This window comes from Typha angustifolia, chromosome 14 (assembly GCF_048772165.1).
Source record: "Typha angustifolia cultivar Huaian chromosome 14, ASM4877216v1, whole genome shotgun sequence".
In the NCBI taxonomy this organism is placed as follows: domain Eukaryota; kingdom Viridiplantae; phylum Streptophyta; class Magnoliopsida; order Poales; family Typhaceae; genus Typha; species Typha angustifolia.
Window position 1 is genome coordinate 12,320,286 of NC_133252.1, and position 21,191 is coordinate 12,341,476.

General features: G+C 37.1%; 3 protein-coding genes across 5 annotated transcripts; all 3 read left to right on the plus strand.

The window, feature by feature from the left end:
- Positions 1 to 2,113: 2,113 nt before the first annotated feature.
- Positions 2,114 to 4,566, plus strand: LOC140776719 (small ribosomal subunit protein eS26x). Its single transcript, XM_073120536.1, has 5 exons — positions 2,114 to 2,223; positions 2,312 to 2,404; positions 2,476 to 2,560; positions 2,666 to 2,796; positions 4,277 to 4,566. The coding sequence occupies exons 1-5, from the start codon at positions 2,221 to 2,223 to the stop codon at positions 4,340 to 4,342; spliced, it is 378 nt and encodes a 125-aa protein (XP_072976637.1). The 5' UTR covers positions 2,114 to 2,220; the 3' UTR covers positions 4,343 to 4,566.
- Positions 4,567 to 5,597: 1,031 nt separating this feature from the next.
- On the plus strand, positions 5,598 to 13,666 carry LOC140775558 (uncharacterized). 2 transcript variants are annotated; one of them, XR_012106775.1, is made up of 10 exons: positions 5,598 to 6,226; positions 7,946 to 8,131; positions 8,821 to 8,913; positions 9,080 to 9,262; positions 9,380 to 9,482; positions 9,552 to 9,737; positions 10,478 to 11,700; positions 12,062 to 12,477; positions 12,993 to 13,252; positions 13,348 to 13,666. XR_012106775.1 is itself a non-coding variant. In XM_073118935.1 (9 exons), the coding sequence occupies exons 1-9, from the start codon at positions 5,981 to 5,983 to the stop codon at positions 13,048 to 13,050; spliced, it is 2,694 nt and encodes an 897-aa protein (XP_072975036.1). In that variant the 5' UTR covers positions 5,598 to 5,980; the 3' UTR covers positions 13,051 to 13,666. The 2 variants fall into 2 exon arrangements, 1 of the variants encoding a protein (XP_072975036.1); XM_073118935.1 differs by having other exon boundaries at positions 12,993 to 13,666.
- Positions 13,667 to 17,069: 3,403 nt separating this feature from the next.
- LOC140775678 (probable serine/threonine-protein kinase WNK5) lies at positions 17,070 to 21,064 on the plus strand. 2 transcript variants are annotated; one of them, XM_073119082.1, is made up of 8 exons: positions 17,074 to 17,690; positions 18,390 to 18,427; positions 18,546 to 18,773; positions 18,873 to 19,096; positions 19,184 to 19,341; positions 19,440 to 19,773; positions 19,901 to 20,242; positions 20,334 to 21,064. In XM_073119082.1, the coding sequence occupies exons 1-8, from the start codon at positions 17,607 to 17,609 to the stop codon at positions 20,831 to 20,833; spliced, it is 1,908 nt and encodes a 635-aa protein (XP_072975183.1). In that variant the 5' UTR covers positions 17,074 to 17,606; the 3' UTR covers positions 20,834 to 21,064. The 2 variants fall into 2 exon arrangements, with proteins under 2 accessions (XP_072975182.1, XP_072975183.1); XM_073119081.1 differs by having other exon boundaries at positions 17,070 to 17,690; positions 18,873 to 19,341.
- Positions 21,065 to 21,191: the final 127 nt, after the last annotated feature.

The following is a 21,191-nucleotide window of genomic DNA, read 5'->3' on the forward strand; positions in this document are numbered from 1 at the left end:
ATTAATTACATCTACGCCCTCTAAGTTATTAACCATTTTTACATATATTCTTTAATTTATTTTTTGTGACATTTGATTTTCTCAACTATATAATGTGTCACCTGAATATTTTTGGACAGTGTTACCAGATAATATTAAAAATGCCTAAAGCTGATCATATTAATATTCAATAGTAAAGAAATTAAAGGGATAACTAATGAAAGAAGCATTTTTGAGGTGGAAAAACTCTTTACAATTTATATAATTATATAAGTAAAATACTATAATAAAATAAAATAAGATATTAAACTTTAGGGCACCAACATAATGCAGCAATGAGTACAACCCTAAAAGATTCATAAGCGTAAAAAATTTAAAATCAACTTAATGCACCGTTACGATCTGACAAACAACAGTACATAATTTTATGAATATTTAAAAGTTATAGAATAATTTTCAACAGATAATACAACACTGAACCCCACACTAGAACAAAAGGTAATAAAAACAATTAATAGTCAAAAAATAAAATGAACAAAATATTTTAGCCAAAATAAAGAGTAAAGGGACTATGTCATTCTTACCACTATCTCTACAAATTTAGTAATAGCTCATCTAAGATCGAGGATGAAGTCGAAAAAGGACCCACATGAAATGACAAGGAGCGGGAAAGAAGAGAATTAATAAAAATTTTAAATAGCTAAGAGAGTCAATGTGCCATGATACCAATAAGGATTTACGTAAAAATGGCTAAAATTTAAAAGATATAGGTGTAATTCTTCATATTTTATAGAATTTGTTTTGAAATTTAATAAGTTAAACTGATATAACTAAGATTCGAACCCCAAAAAAAGAAAAGTTATAGTATGAGCACTTTAGCAATCTAAACACAATCCAATGAGGTTATGGTACAATTGACAATATACTTTTGGTATGACTAATTGATGAAATTCTATCTCACATGGAGTAAATATACTAACCATTGAAATTTACCCTCACACATAGAATAATCTTTAGTTAAAATGGATACTCTCTCGTAAATATACTCCCCAAATAAGGGATGATTAAACTAATCAAGTTCATTTACACAAGCAGAAAGAAGGAAGGAACCAACAAATGATGGAAGATTTTGGTGCTCAACCACTTGCTATTTAAAGTTGAGTCCACTAGACAAAGATTATATTTTACTCATATCTTTATGAATTGAAAGTGCATCAACTCTGTGTGGCTATTGCTCGATCCACTTCAATTATTATTAATACCCTTAGCCCTAGGCACTAGTAATATAATCCCTTGATCCATTCAGAGACTCGTTCACATACAATTATAGTCATGGCTTTCATGTTCATCTTCTCCTACTTTCTTCTAAAGGCTAAGAAACATCAACATGTGTGCTTAGAGCTCGGCACAGCTTACTCGTGCTAGGCTCATTTATAATCTTATTAAATTAGTGGTTGTCTACTAAAGTTTACTTAGCTATTTTCATAATTAGTAGTAATTTTAGAAAATTAAGGCATATGAGTTGGAAACTTTGAAACTAAGGTAGTCAGTCACCTACTATGCTTCATTCCCTTATGTAGGGCTATCTTTTATTTTATTTCTCTCAGTTAATTGTGTGGTGTCACTCTCAGTGTGTTAATTCCTGAGCTAACGGATGCTTTCAATCTCAAAGGAGTAAACAAACAAGAAAAAGATGCCAGCAAAAGTTTCCATGCTTGTGACTTGTTTTGTTTGATCTGGAGTCACTTTCATTTAATGTCACATATTTCTTGTGGTAGGTCACATATTTCTCTCTCTCACTCTCTCTTTTCCAAGATGATGAGAAGACCCACCAGTCATTCATATCTATGTCTGAGATTAATAGCTTGATATTGTGCTGTGCTTGAGATTATCAAGTTCTTTTTTTTTTTTAATTGTAATTCTTCGAAGTTACTAAAGATAAGGAGTGAAACTATAATAAACCTAAAGTATAGGGCGTTATCTATAAATTGTCATAGAAAATTTCATTTGTTGGGCTCGATCCGAGATGTAGCCCGACCCGTTAAAGCTGGAACTAGTGGGCCGGGCCTAACGGGCCGGGCTTGTCGTCACGATCTTATTGTCGTCCATCGGTCGGCTAGGATGAGCTCTCGTTATCGCATCTTGACCTATAAATAATCATCCATCTAGTCGCATTACTAACCAAAACCCTAACCGAGGAGAAGAAGCCGCCTTCATCCTCTGAGCACTCCATCTACGATCATGGTGCCCAATCCCTAACACTAGATAACACTAGATCTCTTATAATTTCTTGTTGGATCGACGATTTGATATCTTTCCTTCTTCTCTGCAGACCTTCAAGCGCAGGAATGGCGGCCGAAACAAGCACGGCCGTGGCCACGTCAATTTTATCCGCTGCTCCAACTGCGGAAAATGCTGCCCTAAGGTAGTTCCTTTACCTCTTTTTCCATACTCGCAACCTGCGGTTTGATATTCGGTTCTCTATATCGAGTGAAGGATAAGGCCATTAAGAGGTTTCTTGTGAGGAATATCGTGGAGCAAGCTGCGGTCAGGGATGTGCAGGAGGCGTGTGTTTGTGATGGTACGAGTTTTTCTTTCTCGATCTTTAGTGATTTGTAAGGTTTCTGTTGTGAATTTGTTTGCTTTTGATCTTATTGGGAACAAAAATTGAAATACTTTTTCGTAGGGTACACTCTTCCGAAGCTTTATGCTAAGATGCAATACTGTGTCTCTTGTGCTATCCACTCTCACGTTGTAAGAGTGCGATCTCGGGTGGCAAGGAGGAATCGCGAGCCACCTCAGCGTTTCAGACGCCGGGTATAGTCTTTGCACTTGTATTTGTTGGCTGTTATCTTTTTGTTCCTTTTAAATAATTAGTTTATTATTGCTGATATCTATATTGGAACTCATTAGTGGGCCATTAATCTGCCTGGGATTTTATTTCTCTTTTATTCTGAAATTTTCTTAATTAAAATTGACGGTCTCTTCATAAAGTAATTTAATTGATGAAATAATTGACTGTTTGAGAATGTAGTACGACGTGAAGTTTATTTTTCCTTTTTTCTTGTTTATTGCATCCGTGAATTCAGATTATTCAAGAAAAATAGTTCTTTTGGTGTGCACACTTTCTACCATGATGTTGTGTCTAGGGCATCTTCCAAGAGCATATATTAGAGATTATGATTTGAGTCACTATATTTAGGGAAATAATGGGTGTTGATAGGTTTTGCACTATAAAGTTATGCTTCCTTGTGGTGTCATGAACCTATTACTAACATTATTTTTGGTCTGTTGCTTTTGCAAGGCGTTGCATTCATTGGGAATTACCTTTATAATGGATGTGTCAACAAAAGCGTAAATTTATGCGTTGTGCATTGTAGGACTATAAATTTGATGAATGCTGCTGTTGTAGTTGTTCATTCCCTGCTGGCACATAAATTTTGTTGCTTCCATTTATTCATGATAGTTTTTTTTTGTATTTTCCACTTATTGCGAATATCTTCTTTTAGCTGGAGGTGAATTTATACTTATTTTTGTTTTCCTCATCGAGTTAATTCTTCAAATGTCACACTGCAGAAGTGTGGAGGGGTCATTGTAGGCTTATAATGTATTAGTTTATTAATTTATCTTTTTTTCTGGTTTCTTGTAAACCCACTTGGTTTGAAATATGTTAGCCTTGAGTCCAACTTGATCTCTGCACATTGGCTGAGATTGCAGTTGTGTTCTGTTTGGAAAGCGGCACTGAACTAAAAGGATTTCTAACCTAATTTAGAATTGTAGGCTTTGATTTATGGTTTATTGGCTTATGATCTTTTATTACTGGGACTGTATGTTTGCCCCATTGGCTAGCATATGGTACCTCTGGGATGAACCAGTCCTTGATGGGTGACCATCATCTGCTTCACTTTGTGACTCTGTGAGCTAATAAAACTCCACTTTTAGCTGATCATTAAAGATGGGACAATCCCAGACAAGAAAAGAAGTTCTCCAAATTGTGTACACCTATTTTATGAAGCTGGGGATTTATCTTATGCAGATTGTATTAAGTATTGGCTTACATATTCTGTTAGATTATGAAGAGATATTAAGTTCCAGACATCTCCTTGAAGTTTAGTTTCTTATTTTGTATTAATTGTGCCCAAGATTCCTTTAGTTTTGATACTTGCATTTTAACAAGATTATATATGATTATAAGTATAATAATTTATTTTTCCCCATATTAGGGTGCAAACCATTTTAATCATTATAATATATGATTATGCTGTTGTAAAGGAAGAATCTTTTGTTTGTGATGCAGGATGATGTGCCGAGGCCTGGGCAGGCCCCTCGTCCAGCTGGAGGAGCTCCTGCAGCTCGCCCTTGATGTTTCCATCCTTTAGCTTATCTAAAACTTTTTGCCTTTCAATCGAACTCTGGCTAGGGAACTCTAATAAGAGCTCTTAATCTATTTCTTTGGGAGTCTTTTTTGTTTTGAATTCTGTGATGCTTATTCAAAGACATATGTATCTCTTTTACTTTCAATGTTCCTGATTTTGAACAAGATACTATACAGTTTCTGATATTGCAAGCTTTGAAACCATATTGTCACGCAGTTGAGAATTATGCTGATTTAAACTTGTGCTTGATTGAAAAATCTATCAGATTAGGTAAAATAGGTTTTACTGTAGCTTTTCCAGTTTCAACGAAAGAATTGTTTCATTGTTTGGCCTCCGAAGTAGTTGTCAGCTGTAATTTGTTGATCGAATGCTGAGAAGTTGAATGTATAATCGAATTTATTGGAGTAATGATACTCTTTCTAGTTATGAATTGAACTATTAAACTCAAGAATATTAGAGAGAATTGAACTATTAAACTAAAAAGTTCTACTTTGCTCAAGATATATTAGAGAGAATTGAACGTTTCTAAGATGATCAATTCCTTCGAAATTGCTGAATAGTTCGAGTCATACGTTATCTCCTCCCCTCTTAAGCGTTGTATTTAATTCAACCTCAAAAGACCTCTTTGTCATCAGGCCTACAACTATCCCAAGTCCAATTTGACTGGTTCATGCAGGCTTACAAAACGTGGTGGTAGAATAAGTTTTATCTAAACCTCCATGAGACAAATCTTCCACATCCCAACTACCGTTCTCATTCTTAGTATAAAGAAAGCAAAATTAGACACCCCCTGAGCTGAAGTAAACCCTATGAGTATAGAGAGCAGTTGTATTTATATAGATATTCTTTAATTAAGTTGGAGACCAAGCACTTAGACGTATATCAAGCACTAATCTGCCCTAATGAGGAAAAAGATATTGTTTAGATCCACTTAAATGCTCTAATTGGTCCATTCCCTCTATATACAACTCTTTATCTATGTTTTATGGTATGCACAAAGCTTAAGATCTAATTATTGTATTTATTGTACTTAATGTTTCATTAGGTATCACAATCTAAAATTAAAATAATGATTGAGTCCAATCTGCTAGCTTGTAATAAAGAAACGGGCAAATCTGAAATTAATTGTCGAGTCCAATCTGATGTGGTTAGGTTAGAACGGTCCGTTTATCAATTTTTTTTTTTTTTTTTTGGTTTGTAATAAAATAGAACAAAAGACAAACCCTTTTCCTTTCCCCTTTTCTCTGCATCTCCCCCAAATTCCCCGAGACGAAAGAGGAACCGTTGGGTTTTCTCGCTTCTCTTTTGGGGGTTTTTAAAGAAGACGAGAGACCAATCCCTAGAAATCTTCTAATCGCATCACAGGACCTGAAACCTCTGCTATCAAGCCCAAGCCCCAATTTCGTACGAAGAAAAGTCCCTCCTTTGCCGCTGTCTTACGTTCTTCCGCCGACCAGATCGCAATTTGGCGCCGCGCCGCCGAGCCGATCATTTTGGATCAGGAAAAATGAGATCTTGGCTCTAAATCGTCGATTATTTGGTAGCGAGATGCTTCTTTTGCGGTTTTGAGTCTTGGGTCGGTTAAAAAGTCCCCCTTTCACCTTGCCGGAGTCGAATTCAATAGGATGGGCGACCTCCAAGCCTGGCCTTTGCACGTTAATGGTAATTTGGGAGATTCCAGTCCACCGCTATCGCAATCGCCTCGGCCGAATCCGGAGCCGTTGGATATAAAGATCGATGCCTGGCGGTTGGCGGAGCAAGCTACCAGAGAGCTAATACAACATATTCAACCCACAGTTGCCTCCGAGCGGAGCAGGAGGACCGTGATAGAGTATGTTCAGCGGCTGATCAGGGGGTATCTTGGCAGCGAGGTGATTCTTTTAGTTCATCTTCTTGTGTCAAAATAATATATTTTTTTTCTTTGTGAAATCAGCTTAGTTTTGTATGGTTCCCATTCTAGCTAACAAATGGGCTTTGTCTGTTGGGTGTTGTGATCTAACCGTGTTGTTTGTTTTATATTGCTCGTTAAGATTATTTTTGCATGTCCTTTTGCTTGCTAGGTGGATCTTTCTGTGGTTCTTTCATGCATCCTTGCTTGTCGATCTTTTTACATCATCATCTTAGTTCTCAATTGCCATGCAATTCATCCTGACTCTGAATATAGAAGGTTCCTGCATGACATTTTCTTTGCTGACTTCTGAAAAAATTATGTGATTTTTGTCCAAGTGTGGAGGAATCTCTGTCGTATCTGTTGGTGTTTCTTGCCCTTTGGTTGAAATGTAATTTGCTTTTACTATCTCCATAAATTAGTTAGTTCAGCATGATGTGGTGACTATGTTGCATCATGATTCACATGTTGACTCATGTCTAGTCTGTGAGATTAAGTGTGTTTAGTAGCTAGAAGTTGGATTTCAAGTGATTAACTTCAATGAAGTGACTCTCTTCTTTTAAATAAGGAAGTCAATTTGAAGAAGTGAAGCTGTTTTTGGTAGGTTAAAAAGTCACTTTTTAAATTTATTTTCTACTACCAGATATCAAAAGTAAAGAAGTTTCTGAAAGTGACTATTTTCTTCCCTCAATTTCTAGCAACCAAACAACCTCTAATAGTAAGCACATTTGTTATGTTGAGTTTGCCGTCTTGAAGAACTGTCTCATATTCTTTTTTCATCCTTTATTAGTCAAAGGGTTGCTTGTTTGCCTTCCATCTTGCCATCTGATTTATTTGCATTGAGTATCCATCTTATTATCTGAGCTTTTCATGCAAGGTACGTAATTGTTTTATTTTTGCAAACATAATTGTCTACTTCTTATGTTTTATTTTCTTTTGTTCTTCTTTCTAAATCATACAAATATGCATCTCACTGCGTAATGTTGTTGTTTGTGCAAATGGTTATCTTGTGTAGCTTAAAGAGCAGCAATGCTTTTAAAGCTTTAATCTTATCACAAAAAAATTGATCCTTTCCCAATGCTACCAATTTAACAGATTTCTTCTTAACTTTTTGTATAAATGATTTTTTCATCTTGAATGACTGCTCCCAGCTCTCCTTATGTAGGTCCTGTTCATTGTTATTGCAGGCAAAGTTGAGATAGTTAGATAATTATCACTTTTGTGAGGAAGTTACTTCTAATACCTGGCTATCAGAACAATAATTACAATAATACTTCTATTCTTATATTCTAACTATATACTTAAGACACACTAAGAAAGACAGATATACCATTGGCTTGATATTTCCCTTGATAACTTGGTTGCAGTTCTGTGGATAGTTGACAGATACATTTCATGACCTGGCACCATTTTTGCTCTTTGACCTGACATTAATAGTTCGAATGCAACTGTTTGTTGAACTCCATTCATGCATTTTTTTTTGTGCTAAACCTACTGCTTGGGGTCTGCAATTCTACTAGTTATTCTGTGATGAATATTTATGCAATATGCGGAAGAGTTTTGGTTAAACAAATTCAACTCTGCTACTTTCCATCTTGGTCTTAGCTCATAGTCTGAATGTAATCAATGTATGTGATACTCCATCCTTCTCTTGTACTTTATAAAAATGTCAATCTTTATTTTTCCACAAAATTTTCTGCAGGTATTTCCATTTGGATCAGTTCCATTGAAGACCTATCTTCCTGATGGAGATATTGACCTGACCGCATTTGGTATCCAAAATTCTGAAGATTCTTTGGCAAATGATGTACATGCTGTTCTCGAATTAGAAGAACACAACAAAGATTCTGAGTTTGAAGTGAAAGATGTGCAGTACATTCATGCTGAGGTTCTCATTCTCCTGGATTTCCCTTTATTTTGGTTAATAAGAGGTTGTCAAAATACTTGTAAAATTTATTCTTGTCTTGGTTAACCTTGTTTGATCTGCACTCTAGCTAAGCATCATTTTCCTGGTAACATTATGCTTGAGTTGGTGGTAGCTGATTGACCTGGCTTTCACTCATTAGATGGACCTGAAGCACTTCGAGCTTTTGGTGCTCATCCGGTTATTTTTTTGTGTATCTTTCACGAATTGTGCTGCCCTCGAAGAAGATGGAAGATGTACTATCTAAATGGCATTCTAGTAAAATTCAAAACACTCCTTGGATATGACATTATGTTCACTAACCAACTTAGATTCTGTTCCATCTATGTTATCAAGCAAACAACATATTGAAAAACTATAATCAATTTATATAACCATCCATAGGCACATATGTACAATTGGAAAGAAGCAGAAATAGTTATGTCCTATCCAATCATCTATATATCTTCATGCTAATTGTACATTATCGTCTTCAATATGACAATATTAATGCTTTATTTCTTCTCATTGATCTTTGAATTAGTTTTCATTGTCATTTCAGTAAATCATGGCGATTTGGACAAAGTACTTCTTATCTCTTTTCTTACTTTCTTGTAGTTATGCTCATAATATCTGGACATGCTGTGCTCTTTCCTGATAGATTCTCATGGCAGGTTAAACTTGTCAAATGCCTTGTTCAAAATATTGTTGTAGATATCTCTTTTAATCAGATTGGCGGACTCTGTACTCTTTGCTTTCTCGAACAGGTAATTTGACAAAAATTTCCTCTTCCTATATTGACTATTGTCTGTTTTTCCTCAAAACACACGATCACCTTTTAAGATACTATGACAAAAGCACAAAGCACTTTTGGTTTATGTTTCCTTTTTTGAGGCCCTTGCGAAACAGGTTACATTCTATTGCTGCCTTCAGGTTGATCAACTCATTGGAAAGGACCATCTCTTCAAGCGCAGCATAATGTTGATAAAAGCTTGGTGTTATTATGAAAGCCGTATTCTTGGTGCTCATCATGGTTTAATTTCTACATATGCGTTGGAAACTTTAGTACTGTACATCTTCCACATCTTCCATAAATCTTTGGATGGTCCTTTGGTGGTGAGTGTTCTGAGGGATGTTAGAATCACTACTTTTGAACCTCAAATTTCTTTACTGTGAAAAAATGGTTATTTGGTTCACATTCATAAATGTTAAAACAACAACTGCCTTTTGTAGGTTCTTTATAGATTCCTGGACTATTACAGCAAATTTGACTGGGAAAATTACTGTGTCAGTTTATATGGTCCGGTTGCTCTTTCTTCTTTACCTGAACTAGTGGGTAAGTGGGCTTACATATAGTTGCACGAACTAGAATTGGAAAGTTGGTGACCTTTTTCTTGCTTCACAGCTGAGCCACCAGAAACTCCGGGAAATGATTTGCTTCTCTCAAACGAGTTTCTAAGAAGATGTGTGGATAGGTTCTCTGTTCCCCTAAGGGGATTTGAGCACCACTCCCGGATATTCCCTCAAAAGCATCTAAACATAGTTGATCCACTGAAACAAAACAACAATCTTGGGCGCAGTGTCAGTAAAGGTCAGTATATTTCCTTTAGCTTTTCAGGTTGTGAGCAGGACCCTAGTACCATTTGTGATAAATGGTTTGGTTTCAACCCATCACGGACTAATCAAACCTGAATTCTGGTAGGGTTTGGGTTGAAATTCTAAATTATGTTTGAAATTTTGAATGGTATTGAGTAGTTCAATATGATCTCATTTTGTGTTATGTTCATTGAAACAAAATTCAAACCTGACCACAATCTGCAATTTCCACATGATTGATCCAGCTTGAACACAATTGGACTTGCTATGCATATCATAGGAATTTGTATTTATATATATGCTTTGAGTGCCATCGACATGGTCCCTTGCTGCCAGATTGTTAATGGTATGTTCAAATTTTGGGACAGTACCATGCCGACACCAAGGTACATGGGTATGGTTTGGCCTGCATGGTTATGCTAGGCTGTGTCGATGCTGCAGTATTGTGCCAAGTGGCAGCCTTTGCTGCCTGGCACGTAAATTGATGATGTTTAAGCTGACGTACATAGTTGACCTGGCGTGTACTCAATCCAACCCTTTATTCCTTTTTGGGTTGGTCTAGAGTGGCAAGTGCTCAACTATCTATAGTTGGGTGAGTTTAAAGTTCTGATATGTTATAGTTGGGTTGAATACTAGTTGTTCATCAACTTGATGAGACACCTGTGTTGCAGTCCTCATTCCATCACTTCATCTTCTGGAAGTTACTTTCCATGTTCTGACTTATATCACTTACAGGTAACTTTTTCCGTATACGTAGTGCCTTCATATTTGGCGCCCGAAAGCTTGGGCAGATACTTCTACTACCTGCTGAAAGTATTGGGGATGAAGTCAGTATGTTCTTTAGAAACACATTGGAGAGACATGGAAGTGGAGAAAGACCAGACGTGCAAGATACTCAACCTGGTGGCTTAGACAGTACAGCAGTCGATCAAAACTACATCAGTCTTATTTCATCAGATTTGAATTTTGAAGCAGGCAAGAAAGACAAGTTGAATATAGCTTCACCGACCAATTATTCCTCTGGAGTTTTGTCTGAGCAGTTCAATGATATCAGCATTTCGACTTCACAGAAAGATTGTGGAATCCCAGAGAAATTTGAAGGAGATTCCTCTAGTGAACATATGAATGCAAGTTGGCGTCCGTCGACCCAATCAGAATCTAATGGTATGATCGAAGGGATTGCATTATCAGGTAAACGGTTGACTGTTGATGACAGTGATCTTGCCACCAGCAGAGGCCCTCACTCAAAAACTGATGAAGAAACTTCTACTGCTTCACCGTCGACTAGTGAAACAGGCTGTTCACCAAATGGAAAAGCTTACTATGCTCCCCATCTTTTTTTCCTTCCAGAGAATGGTGCTAAGAATGAAGTAGCAAATCATATCAATCCATCAAATAGTGGCACAACAACCAAGGTGTACTCCAGCAGTATTATACCATTTGATGACGAGCATAGCTATGAAACTGAGTCATCAGGAAGTCCTAAACCATGGTCTTGGAACAGCGGTATCACTTCCACTGCAGGCTCCTGTGATGGGCCAACAACATTAAGTTGGAATGCTTCTCCATCAGAAGATCCACATCGCGCAGACTGTTCAACAGCAAGAAAAGAGATAAATGGAAATGGAAGTCCCAAAGTCACCAATTTATCAGATCTTACAGGAGACTATGAAATCCATTTTAGGAATCTTTTATATGCTCAAGGGTGCCAAGATTACATCGTGGGCCCAATTTTGCTTCCATTTCAACGACCAACCCATGCCCAGTACCGGAACAAACACTCATGGAATGGCCTTCATCGGCCGAATATGTACACATATCCAGGTTCAAATGGAGTGATCCCTGGACCACCTTTTTCGCCTGGCTGTTACTTGGTAAACCACCCAATTTTATCTGGTGCTTACAGCACAGAAGATATTCCAAAACCAAGGGGAACAGGCACATACTTTCCAAACACGGTACGTTATGCAAAAGATTATACTTGGGTCTGCTTATTGAGTTCAATAAGGTAGAGGTTCTACTGGTTCTATTTGATTAGATGTCAAGTCTGCTGTTAGTTGTCTGTGTCGGATTATTCCAGTATCATTGGCCAAACTGGGTCCTACTACAAATTGATTCGGCATTTGTGATCTGTGCCTAAATCATTGACCCAGTCTTTGATCGGAAGTGTTTCCTTCTCAGATCTGATTGCCTTATCTACTTTAATCTATTTTTTATTCTGACAAGTAGGTTTTAGAGGATAAACTCACATATGTCTGTTGGCACAGGCTCTTGCTACCAGATTCTAACCTTCTCAAGTGATCTCTGTGTATTTTGTAGAATGTAAGATCATATAGGGAGAGACTATCCCCTGGAAGAGGAAAGAAGTCACCTGCAAATCCAATGGCAAAACCTCATAAGAATAACCGAGCAGAAGTACCTGCGGACACAATCTCTGCAGAGGAAGCCATTCATGAACCAGCAATGCATTCACAGATTCCCAATGGAAGCAACCGTGGAAGACCTAATCCGGCAGAGATAGCACAGTCTCCTCGGCCTGCCATGAGGGGGGTTTCCCATGGCAATGGTGTTGTATATCCACAAGAGAACAAACTGGAATTTGGCTCCTTTGGTCCTGTTCCAGTAGTCACTTTGCCAGATGTTAGCAACAGGCTGGATTCTGCGAGCCCTCGTAGTCATAGCCCTAGCTCTGTGAACCCTATGCAGAAACCTGGCATGAGCTCCAACCGGGAAAGGTAAATATTTTCTCACAGGAATGACAAGGGCAAATGATTCAATTTTTTTTGGCTGATAAGTTCATACTAGTTAAAGATGCCATATGCGTACTATCTGCTCTACTGAAAGCACTTGTTGTGGCATATAGGAGATAATCTTGGAAGTATCCGCAATATTAATTTTATTTTTAGAAATTCAGATGCTTTAAGGAATTATCCGATACATATCAAAAGTATTAATCTGACGAGTATTATAGCCGATAAAAGTATAGAACTATCCGTGTTTCGTAGATCTTAAGAATATCAAATATGATGTGCAGTTTAGACAATTGAAATATGATCGTGCTTTCAACTCATTGTCTGATCGCAGAGTAGCTCTATTATGAAGTAAAGCAGCCCTATCGTATCATACACATTAGCATATAACAATAATCTACTTTGTGTGCAGAGGCACTAAATGTCTTAATAATTTGTGATTCTTCTTACTTTTATTGATCATTACGATAGTCTTGGAGTTTCATAATATGAATTTGCAGGACCATCCAACCATACCGTCTCAAAGATGTAGGCGATTTCCCACCTCTAACCGGCTGAACGCAGTGGGAGGATTTTCATATTTACAGAAGAAAGTAAACCACATATAGGAAGAAATTAGTGTGAGACAATGGTGCTGACTAATTGGTGCATATTCTCTTGCAACGGTTCTCATCAATTGTGGAGAGTGAATCTTAGAATGTTGTGGTTTACTACCAGCATGTACATTCCAATAATTTCCCTTTTGCCTTCTCCTGGTCAGGTGGTTTGCTGAATCCTTTCCCCTTTCCATCCCAATTTTCACTTCTTCAGGCAGTGCTAGATACTCAAAAGTTTGTCTTTGTTTTGTCATAATAGATGTGATACTCATCAGGGAATTAGGGGCTGTTTCATAGCTCATCATGTAATCTTATTCAGGTGAGTTGTTCTGGTTAATCTAAAGGGCTGGTAATCCTCTCAGTTCTTATTGACAGGAGAAAATGTGGGTTTTTTTTTTTTCTAACTTTGTACAATAGGAGAAATCTAGCAAATGGGTAGTTCTGATTGTGTTTATTCATAGTTCTTTTGTGCTTGTGTGCAAGTGCATACAATGAAATGCAACATCCGCATAAATCAGGATTTTGAATTGTTGGCTAATGTACTCATTAGATACGAACTCTTAACAAGTTTCTTTTTTAATTATTGTTTTTCTGATGATAAGCTAATGTACTATTTGTTCTCACTTTCTTGTTCATCCTGGTAAGTTTTCTCGTCTAGGTTTCAAAAATTTTGATCTCTTTGCACTTAGAATTGGCATAGAGAAAAGAAGGTGGTTAGTAATCCCAGTGCAATGTCACTTTATAATTAATCTATAGGGAGATCTTGGTCTTTGTATCTAACTCTCTACATATTATCCTTGAATCCAGTGATGATTGAAAAAAGAAATGGTTGCATTCTTTCTTCCATTTGTCTAATTACTGTAGAATAAGTTTTAAAGAAGTACTAGATAATAAATTTACTTATAATCATATTAGAATTATTGCGCATAAAACTGTTTCGATTTTTTTTGAAAAAAAAAGGGAATCGAAAGATTAATTATTAAATCTTTTATAATTATTTAGAATTCCCTAATCAAGGTGATTGCAATTAGAAACAATAGAATGTCTAATACGTAGAATTCTATAATGATGTATTTTGTTGGCAGCCGTGGTAATCCAAGATACCACCATTTCTAAATGTGACAGTCGCCTCTAGTTGCATTAAGAAACTATTTCCTCGATAAGTACTTCTAATTATTCAATATTCTCCAGACTCCATAAAATAATAGCAATAATGGTATCATTGTATTATTAATGGATGCATACATTATCAGGTCAAGTTTGGGATAACCAGACTCCATAGAATAATAGCACTAATGGTAGTAATATAGTATATCTATATTATTAATGGATGCATATATTATCGTCTCAAGTTTGGGATAACCTCATTAAGTGGACTCGTATTAAATAGTAGCAACAACGATGGCGTTGAAAAATTGATTCACAGATATAAATTCATACTATCTACATTATTTTGGACATTATTTTGAACAATAATAGCTAATCTACAAGTGATCTAGATCTGAATCCTGACAAGTACTTAAAAGTATTCCACCAAAGTATAATTAAGTACTCCTCTTACTTGCATCACATTATTGAGCTCAAATAGATTGATGTCGATATAGTTTGTATTTTATATCAACAAGATGGATAATTGGGAATCTAGAGGAGAAAAAAGAAAGTAGATGATAGTGCCCGTTTAATATCTCCTTGTATAGAAATAGTATATTAGAGTGTCATATAAAAATTATAGAAACTACGTATAAAATCACTTAAATACATAGTGTTATCTATAGAAAGTAACACTTAATCTTTTGTTAATATAAGAGCCAGGTGATAGATGGAGATTGAAAGGCATGAGACACTACTTGACTTTGAAATGAGACTCCCTAAGTTATCATACACTAAATCCAAACTAGAATAGACTTAAAAAAATATTTATGTTACATATACTAAGGTAAAAATAAATCATGCGGATTAATCCTTCACTATCGGACTTTTTTTTTTCTTACCCACACCTAGAATGGTGGGCCCTCAAAGCCTCCATTATTGGTGAGATTTGGGTCCCACATTCGACATCAAACTATTTTATCTCGGTCACAATAATTACGAAGTGAGACAGGGTCAAGTTATATGCAGCGAAGGGTATTAATTTAATCCATGTTAAACTTAATTTGAGTAATGTTTCAGAAAGAATTTAGCCATTTAACAATATATATATATATATCTAAATTATAACGTTACGTTAGGTATTAATGAATATAATATAGTTTGTCTACGAAATTGAAATAAGATAATGCATCTAAGAAAAATACGAATGATTCTGTGAGTACTTTTCTCCTTCCCACATGATTTGATCTACAGACAATGGCTACAAGAGAGAAGAGAGGATGGAAAACAATTCTTCACACTTATCCTAGTCAAGTTGACATCTGGAGGATGAACCATTTATTATTTAGTGGAGGGATCTTTTTCAAAGGAAAATGCCTGTCAATCATGATGCATATATAGCCTTTTTCCAGCAACTCTGCAAGGAAAGGAGGAAAAGCTCGTTGCTGCTTCTGTGCACCAAAAGATCTACTATTTGCACAGTAGACAACACAAATACTGTGAGGTTGTCGAGATCCCACGTGTGCATCCGATGGCTTTGATTGTATCTAAAGGAAAATATAAGAAATCTATAAGATTTTATCAAAGTCGTGATCGATTGGAACAGTTGAATATACTTGATCGATACGTTAACGTGCACAATTATTAAGAAACAATTAGCGAAATATTGTGATAGATCTAAAATGTAGCGAAATCGAATCCAAATTTTGTATATCTTACTTATATACTGTGCTAACTCTATAGTTTTTCTAAAAGTTAGGTCATGTTGATCTTATGAAAACAGTGCATTGACGAAAGTTTAAAGTCGCATGCATTGGGATAAATATATTTATTTTGTGGGACAAAATAAGGACAAAAAGTATTTAACAAAGTGATTCACATTGCCAAGTCAATGAATTTAAAAAAAAAAGAAAAAAGAGTTGAAGAATTTAATATCAATACTTGAGTTCACCAAATCCGACATGTTGACCAAGCCGTAAGGTTTGCCATAATTTGGAATCTTCCGTTTGGTGGTCACAAACGCCGTTTATAAATCCATCGGTTTCTTTTGTGCATTTACGCCCTTCTAAAATCTCTTATTTACACACATATATACCCCTTCAAACGTTTGGGTTTTACATATACCAGGTACAATATAGATTATTAAGCTTTTAATGTAAAATTAATTACGCTAAAACTCCCTAAAGTATTATCGATTTTCATATGCACACCTGCCTATCTTTTTAATTTTTTTTGATATACATTAATATTCTGAACTTTAAAAAAAAAATTCTCTGTTACTTTATAATATTAATGGAAAATATAAAATAATAATTATACGCTCAATTATTCTCTTTTTATTTCACAAGCTTTTTACAACATTAATTTTTTTTATTAAACTTAACGAAATAATGCTAAATGATTAAAATATTTCTACCATGTTTATTTAAAAATATATAGGTTTTGAGGTAGTGCAGCGAAATTACTAAAATAGTCATATTACTTAGTTAAATTTAACAAAAGAATTAATGGTTTTAATTTAGTCAAAGTATAAAGATTGATTTAAAATTTTAAATTACATGGATAAAATAATTTTGAATATAAGTGCGAGGGGTCAAATGCATTTAACCTTTTTTTTTTTTATAACAGTGTTTTTTAATAAAAAAAAAACAAAGGATTTAATGTGGAAATAAGAAACCCCACCCCCTCTAAATCCACGTCGGTATTTGACCCAAATCCTTCCCATTCCTAGTGGCGACAAACCCGTTAAGCACGTGGGCCCCAACACCAAAGTGCCGTCTCCTACTCTCTCACCAACTCTAATGCCACGTCCGCACAAACCTCTCTCGCTTTCTTTCTCTCTCTCTCTTCCCTCCCCCACTTCTGCCCTCCCCCCATCTCTTTAAACAAATACAACTCTCCACTATCTCCAAACCTTTCTCTCCTTCGTCTCCTCTCCTCTTCTCTCCTCTCTCTCCTCTCTCCTCTACTCCTCTACTCCTCTATTCCTCTCCTCCTCTCTCTCTTATTAGCCTTTTGCTCTTATTATTCCACAAATGGTGCTTTCAAATTGGAGCCGTAGATTCTTCAAGTTCCAGAAAGTTATTCCCATAATATCCTTTACGTGACAGGGCCAGAAAGTCCTAGCTAGCTAGAGAATTCGATCACTCAACTCGATCGCATAAAAACCCCCCTCGTGCCTGTTAACGTCAATGATTGGGAGGTGCTTCGACTCCTCACGTGCCGAGGCAGTGGTCGACATGGCTTGGATCCTGCTAAGGATCGACTACTCCAGGCTCTTCTGGCTCCTCTTCGGCGTCTTCTCCTACGAGAACCACGACGGGAAGCCACGGATCTAGCCATTATTCTCTTCTTATTCTTCTTCTTCTTCTTCTTCTTCGTTCATTTACTACTGGTGCAACAAAGCAAAGCTCGAGTTAATTAGCCGGCATGTTAGAGCCGCGACGGCGGGCCGGGAAGGCCATCGACGGCAATGGATACGCCGAGACCGATCCCACCGGGCGGTATGGTCGCGTAAGTTTATTCACTTTTAGTCCTTGTCGTTGTTCTTGGAATAATATTTAAGTTCTTATTATAGTGAATTATTGAATTAGATTTAACTATAATCTTACACAATTTATTTGAAGTAATTAATTGGATTATTGGTGTGCAGTAGGTAAGGAGGTGCATGCATACGCGATCTCACTTATTTTATACCATCAAGCGTTGAGTTTTCTTTTTTATATAGTATCGATGAAATTATTACAGGTGTTAGGGTTGGTCGATGTACCAATGAGATGTATAAACTAATTAATTGATACTCCTCTATAGGGAGAAATATAGTTTTGATTCAGTTGTTCAAGGCTAGATTAATTTCTTTTAAATTTAAGAATAGGCTAAAAATAAACCAAAATTTGAATCTTCAAATGCTATCATGATTTGATTTGTAGAGCCAATGCTAGCTAGTGGTAGTGAAATACCTCTCTTTCTTTTTCATGCCAATAACGATTGATAAGGGATGATATATGATTTTCCATGAAAGGTCCCCTTCAAGGGGCGTCCAATAGTGGGCATCTTGTTGGTGCACTGAATTCGATAGATGGGACACTTTGGCATTAAGATTTCTAAGAAGTTAACCCAAATTACATTAAAAACTTTTCCGTGGTAGGTAATTTAGGAAAAATATATTAAAAATTATTTTGATTTTGATTCTTTTCTTACTTATTCTTGCAGTTTGATGAAGTACTTGGAAAGGGAGCCATGAAAACAGTGTATCCTTATGCAAACAAAATTATATTAGCTCTTATATATATATATATATATATATATATATAAAACAAAACATAATTTAATAATGAGAACAGAGCATCCTTAACTTAGGATTCACAGCTTCAGAGCATTTGATGAGGTTAATGGGATTGAGGTGGCCTGGAACCAGGCTAAGCTCTGCGACGTGATGCGATCCCCTGACGCATTGCAACGCATGTACTCTGAGGTCCATCTCCTTAGCACACTTCACCATGAATCCATCATAAGGTTTCATACCTCTTGGATTGATGTGGCGAAGCGAACTTTCAACTTCATCACTGAGATGTTCACCTCTGGCACACTGAGAGAGTGAGTTCTCCAACTCAACTCTCCCTCTCTCCTCTTTCTTGTTCTTTTCTACTAGCTATGTTCACTCGATCAAAGAGATGGAATTAATGAATAATTCAGGTATCGACAAAGGTATCCAAGAGTTGACATCAGAGCAGTGAAGAACTGGGCCTGCCAGATCCTGCATGGTCTTGTGTACCTCCATGGCCATGATCCTCCAGTGATACACAGGGATCTCAAATGTGACAACATCTTTGTCAATGGCCATCTCGGGCAGGTCAAGATCGGGGATCTCGGCCTCGCGGCGGTGCTCCGCGGTTCACAATCTGCTCACAGTGTGATAGGCAATCTATCCTTCACTCTTAACATCTATAGATTCTATATAAGTTTCAAACCTCTGTTCTCTGTGAAGAATAGCCTTTTTGTTGCAGGAACACCTGAATTCATGGCACCGGAGCTCTATGAAGAAGATTACAATGAGCTTGTGGATATATACTCCTTTGGCATGTGCATGCTTGAGATGCTTACTTCTGAGTACCCTTATAGCGAGTGCTCCAACCCTGCACAAATCTATAAGAAAGTCACTTCTGTAAGTCATTTTTAATAACTATGTCATGCTTGGCTATGTATCCTTTGCCTTATCGATGTGTCTCATAGTGTTTGAAGTGCTTTTGGTTGTATATATAGGGAAGGTTGCCGGACGCCTTCCACCGGATTCAAGATCCCGAGGCCCGGCGTTTCATCGGAAGGTGCTTGGAGACCGCGTCGAGTAGATCGTCGGCGAAGGATCTCCTACTTGATCCTTTCCTCTTATTAAATGACCATGGTGGTCCTATACCCAGTTTGCTGACCCACGCCGGTAAGTCCGTTGCCCGGCCGGAGATTAAGAGTAATACAGCGGCGCACTTGCTAGACGTCGGCGGGCCTAATTCTGTAGAGAGAACCGATATGAGGATCACTGGGAAGATGAACCCAGATGATGATACCATCTTCCTCAAAGTTCAAATTGCAGATAAAGAAGGTATGAAGCTTTGCATAGATTATACGAACTACAATTAAAGTCATACATTTGTTTGTTACATATTAATTTTTAATATCCAAAAACATTCGTTCTAAAAATGTATCTCGATGTGATTTTAACGGATTAGGCCATGTGAGGAACATATATTTTCCATTTGACATTGTGAGCGATACGCCCATGGATGTGGCGAACGAGATGGTGAAGGAATTGGAGATAACCGATCGGGAGCCGTCGGAAATAGCGGAGATGATAGCCCAAGAGATCATGATGTTGGTGCCGGATTGGAACGAATTAGGTGAGAAGCATGATCACCATGAGTACACCTACGGAGATGATGAAGAGGATGGAAGCAACCATCCTTTTTACTATCCATCCTCTGCTACTTCCTCTCAAGGATCGTCTTTTGGAATAGGGCCCACGTATCCTCAGGGATTTAGCCAGCAGAGGACGCTAGAAGACTGGCTTCGAGGTATACCATTTTGAAAATTGCTTAAAAATTTCTAATGAAAAGATGTTGGAGATTAATGACTCTTCTCTTCAATCAAATCTTATGTGCGTAGATGACATCCTCCGTGACGATGACGACATGAGCTCTACCCATTCCGGTAAATACTCTACTGTGAACTACTACTCATGCAACGAGCAGGAACACCAAAGAGAGGATACTACTCCAGCTGCAAGCAGCAGCCACAAGTCTACAAGGTTTTGCCCCGAAGAGAACCCAGCAGTACTGGATGCATCTCTTTCCAACAAGCTACGCAAGCACTGCAACATAGCAGCACAGGATCACTCTCGTTCTCCGAGTGGTGCCGGAGGCAAGCGGCCCGCCGACGGCCGCCGCATGATGAGGAACAAGTCGATGGTGGACTTTAGAAGCCAGCTCCTGCACCGGGCCTTAGTGGAGGAGTTGAAGAAGAGGGTGTTTAAGACCGTCGGCGCTGTCGAGAGTATCGGATTCCAAGCGCCTTCCGATAGGTTTTCGCGCAATGCTTCGTCATCATCGTCGTCGCGTGGAGATGGTAGGAAGCTAAGGCAGGGATTTACGTGGGGTAGAAGTTAGAGATTTTTTCCTTTTATTTTTGGCCTTCTTCTTGTTTTTCCTCATGCAGTACTTATCTGCTAGGTTTTTTATGCCTAAATGGTGTTACTGGTTATATAAGGAGAGAAGCAGGTTGTTTGTGGATTGTGTTGGTGTATAAATGTGCATATGTTCTAATTCACATTTCAAGTAAGAGTCTTCCCAGTTGCAGTTAAAAGTATGCCTCAGCAATTGAAAACTAGTTCTAATAAATTCTGTAACTTATTTTAGTTTTTGAAATGTTTTATTGTATGCCGATCCTTTGCAATTGAAAAATAATTAAGATTGAATTTTTTTTAAAAAAAAATTAAGAATGCACCCACTCAATATGCCGATCTTC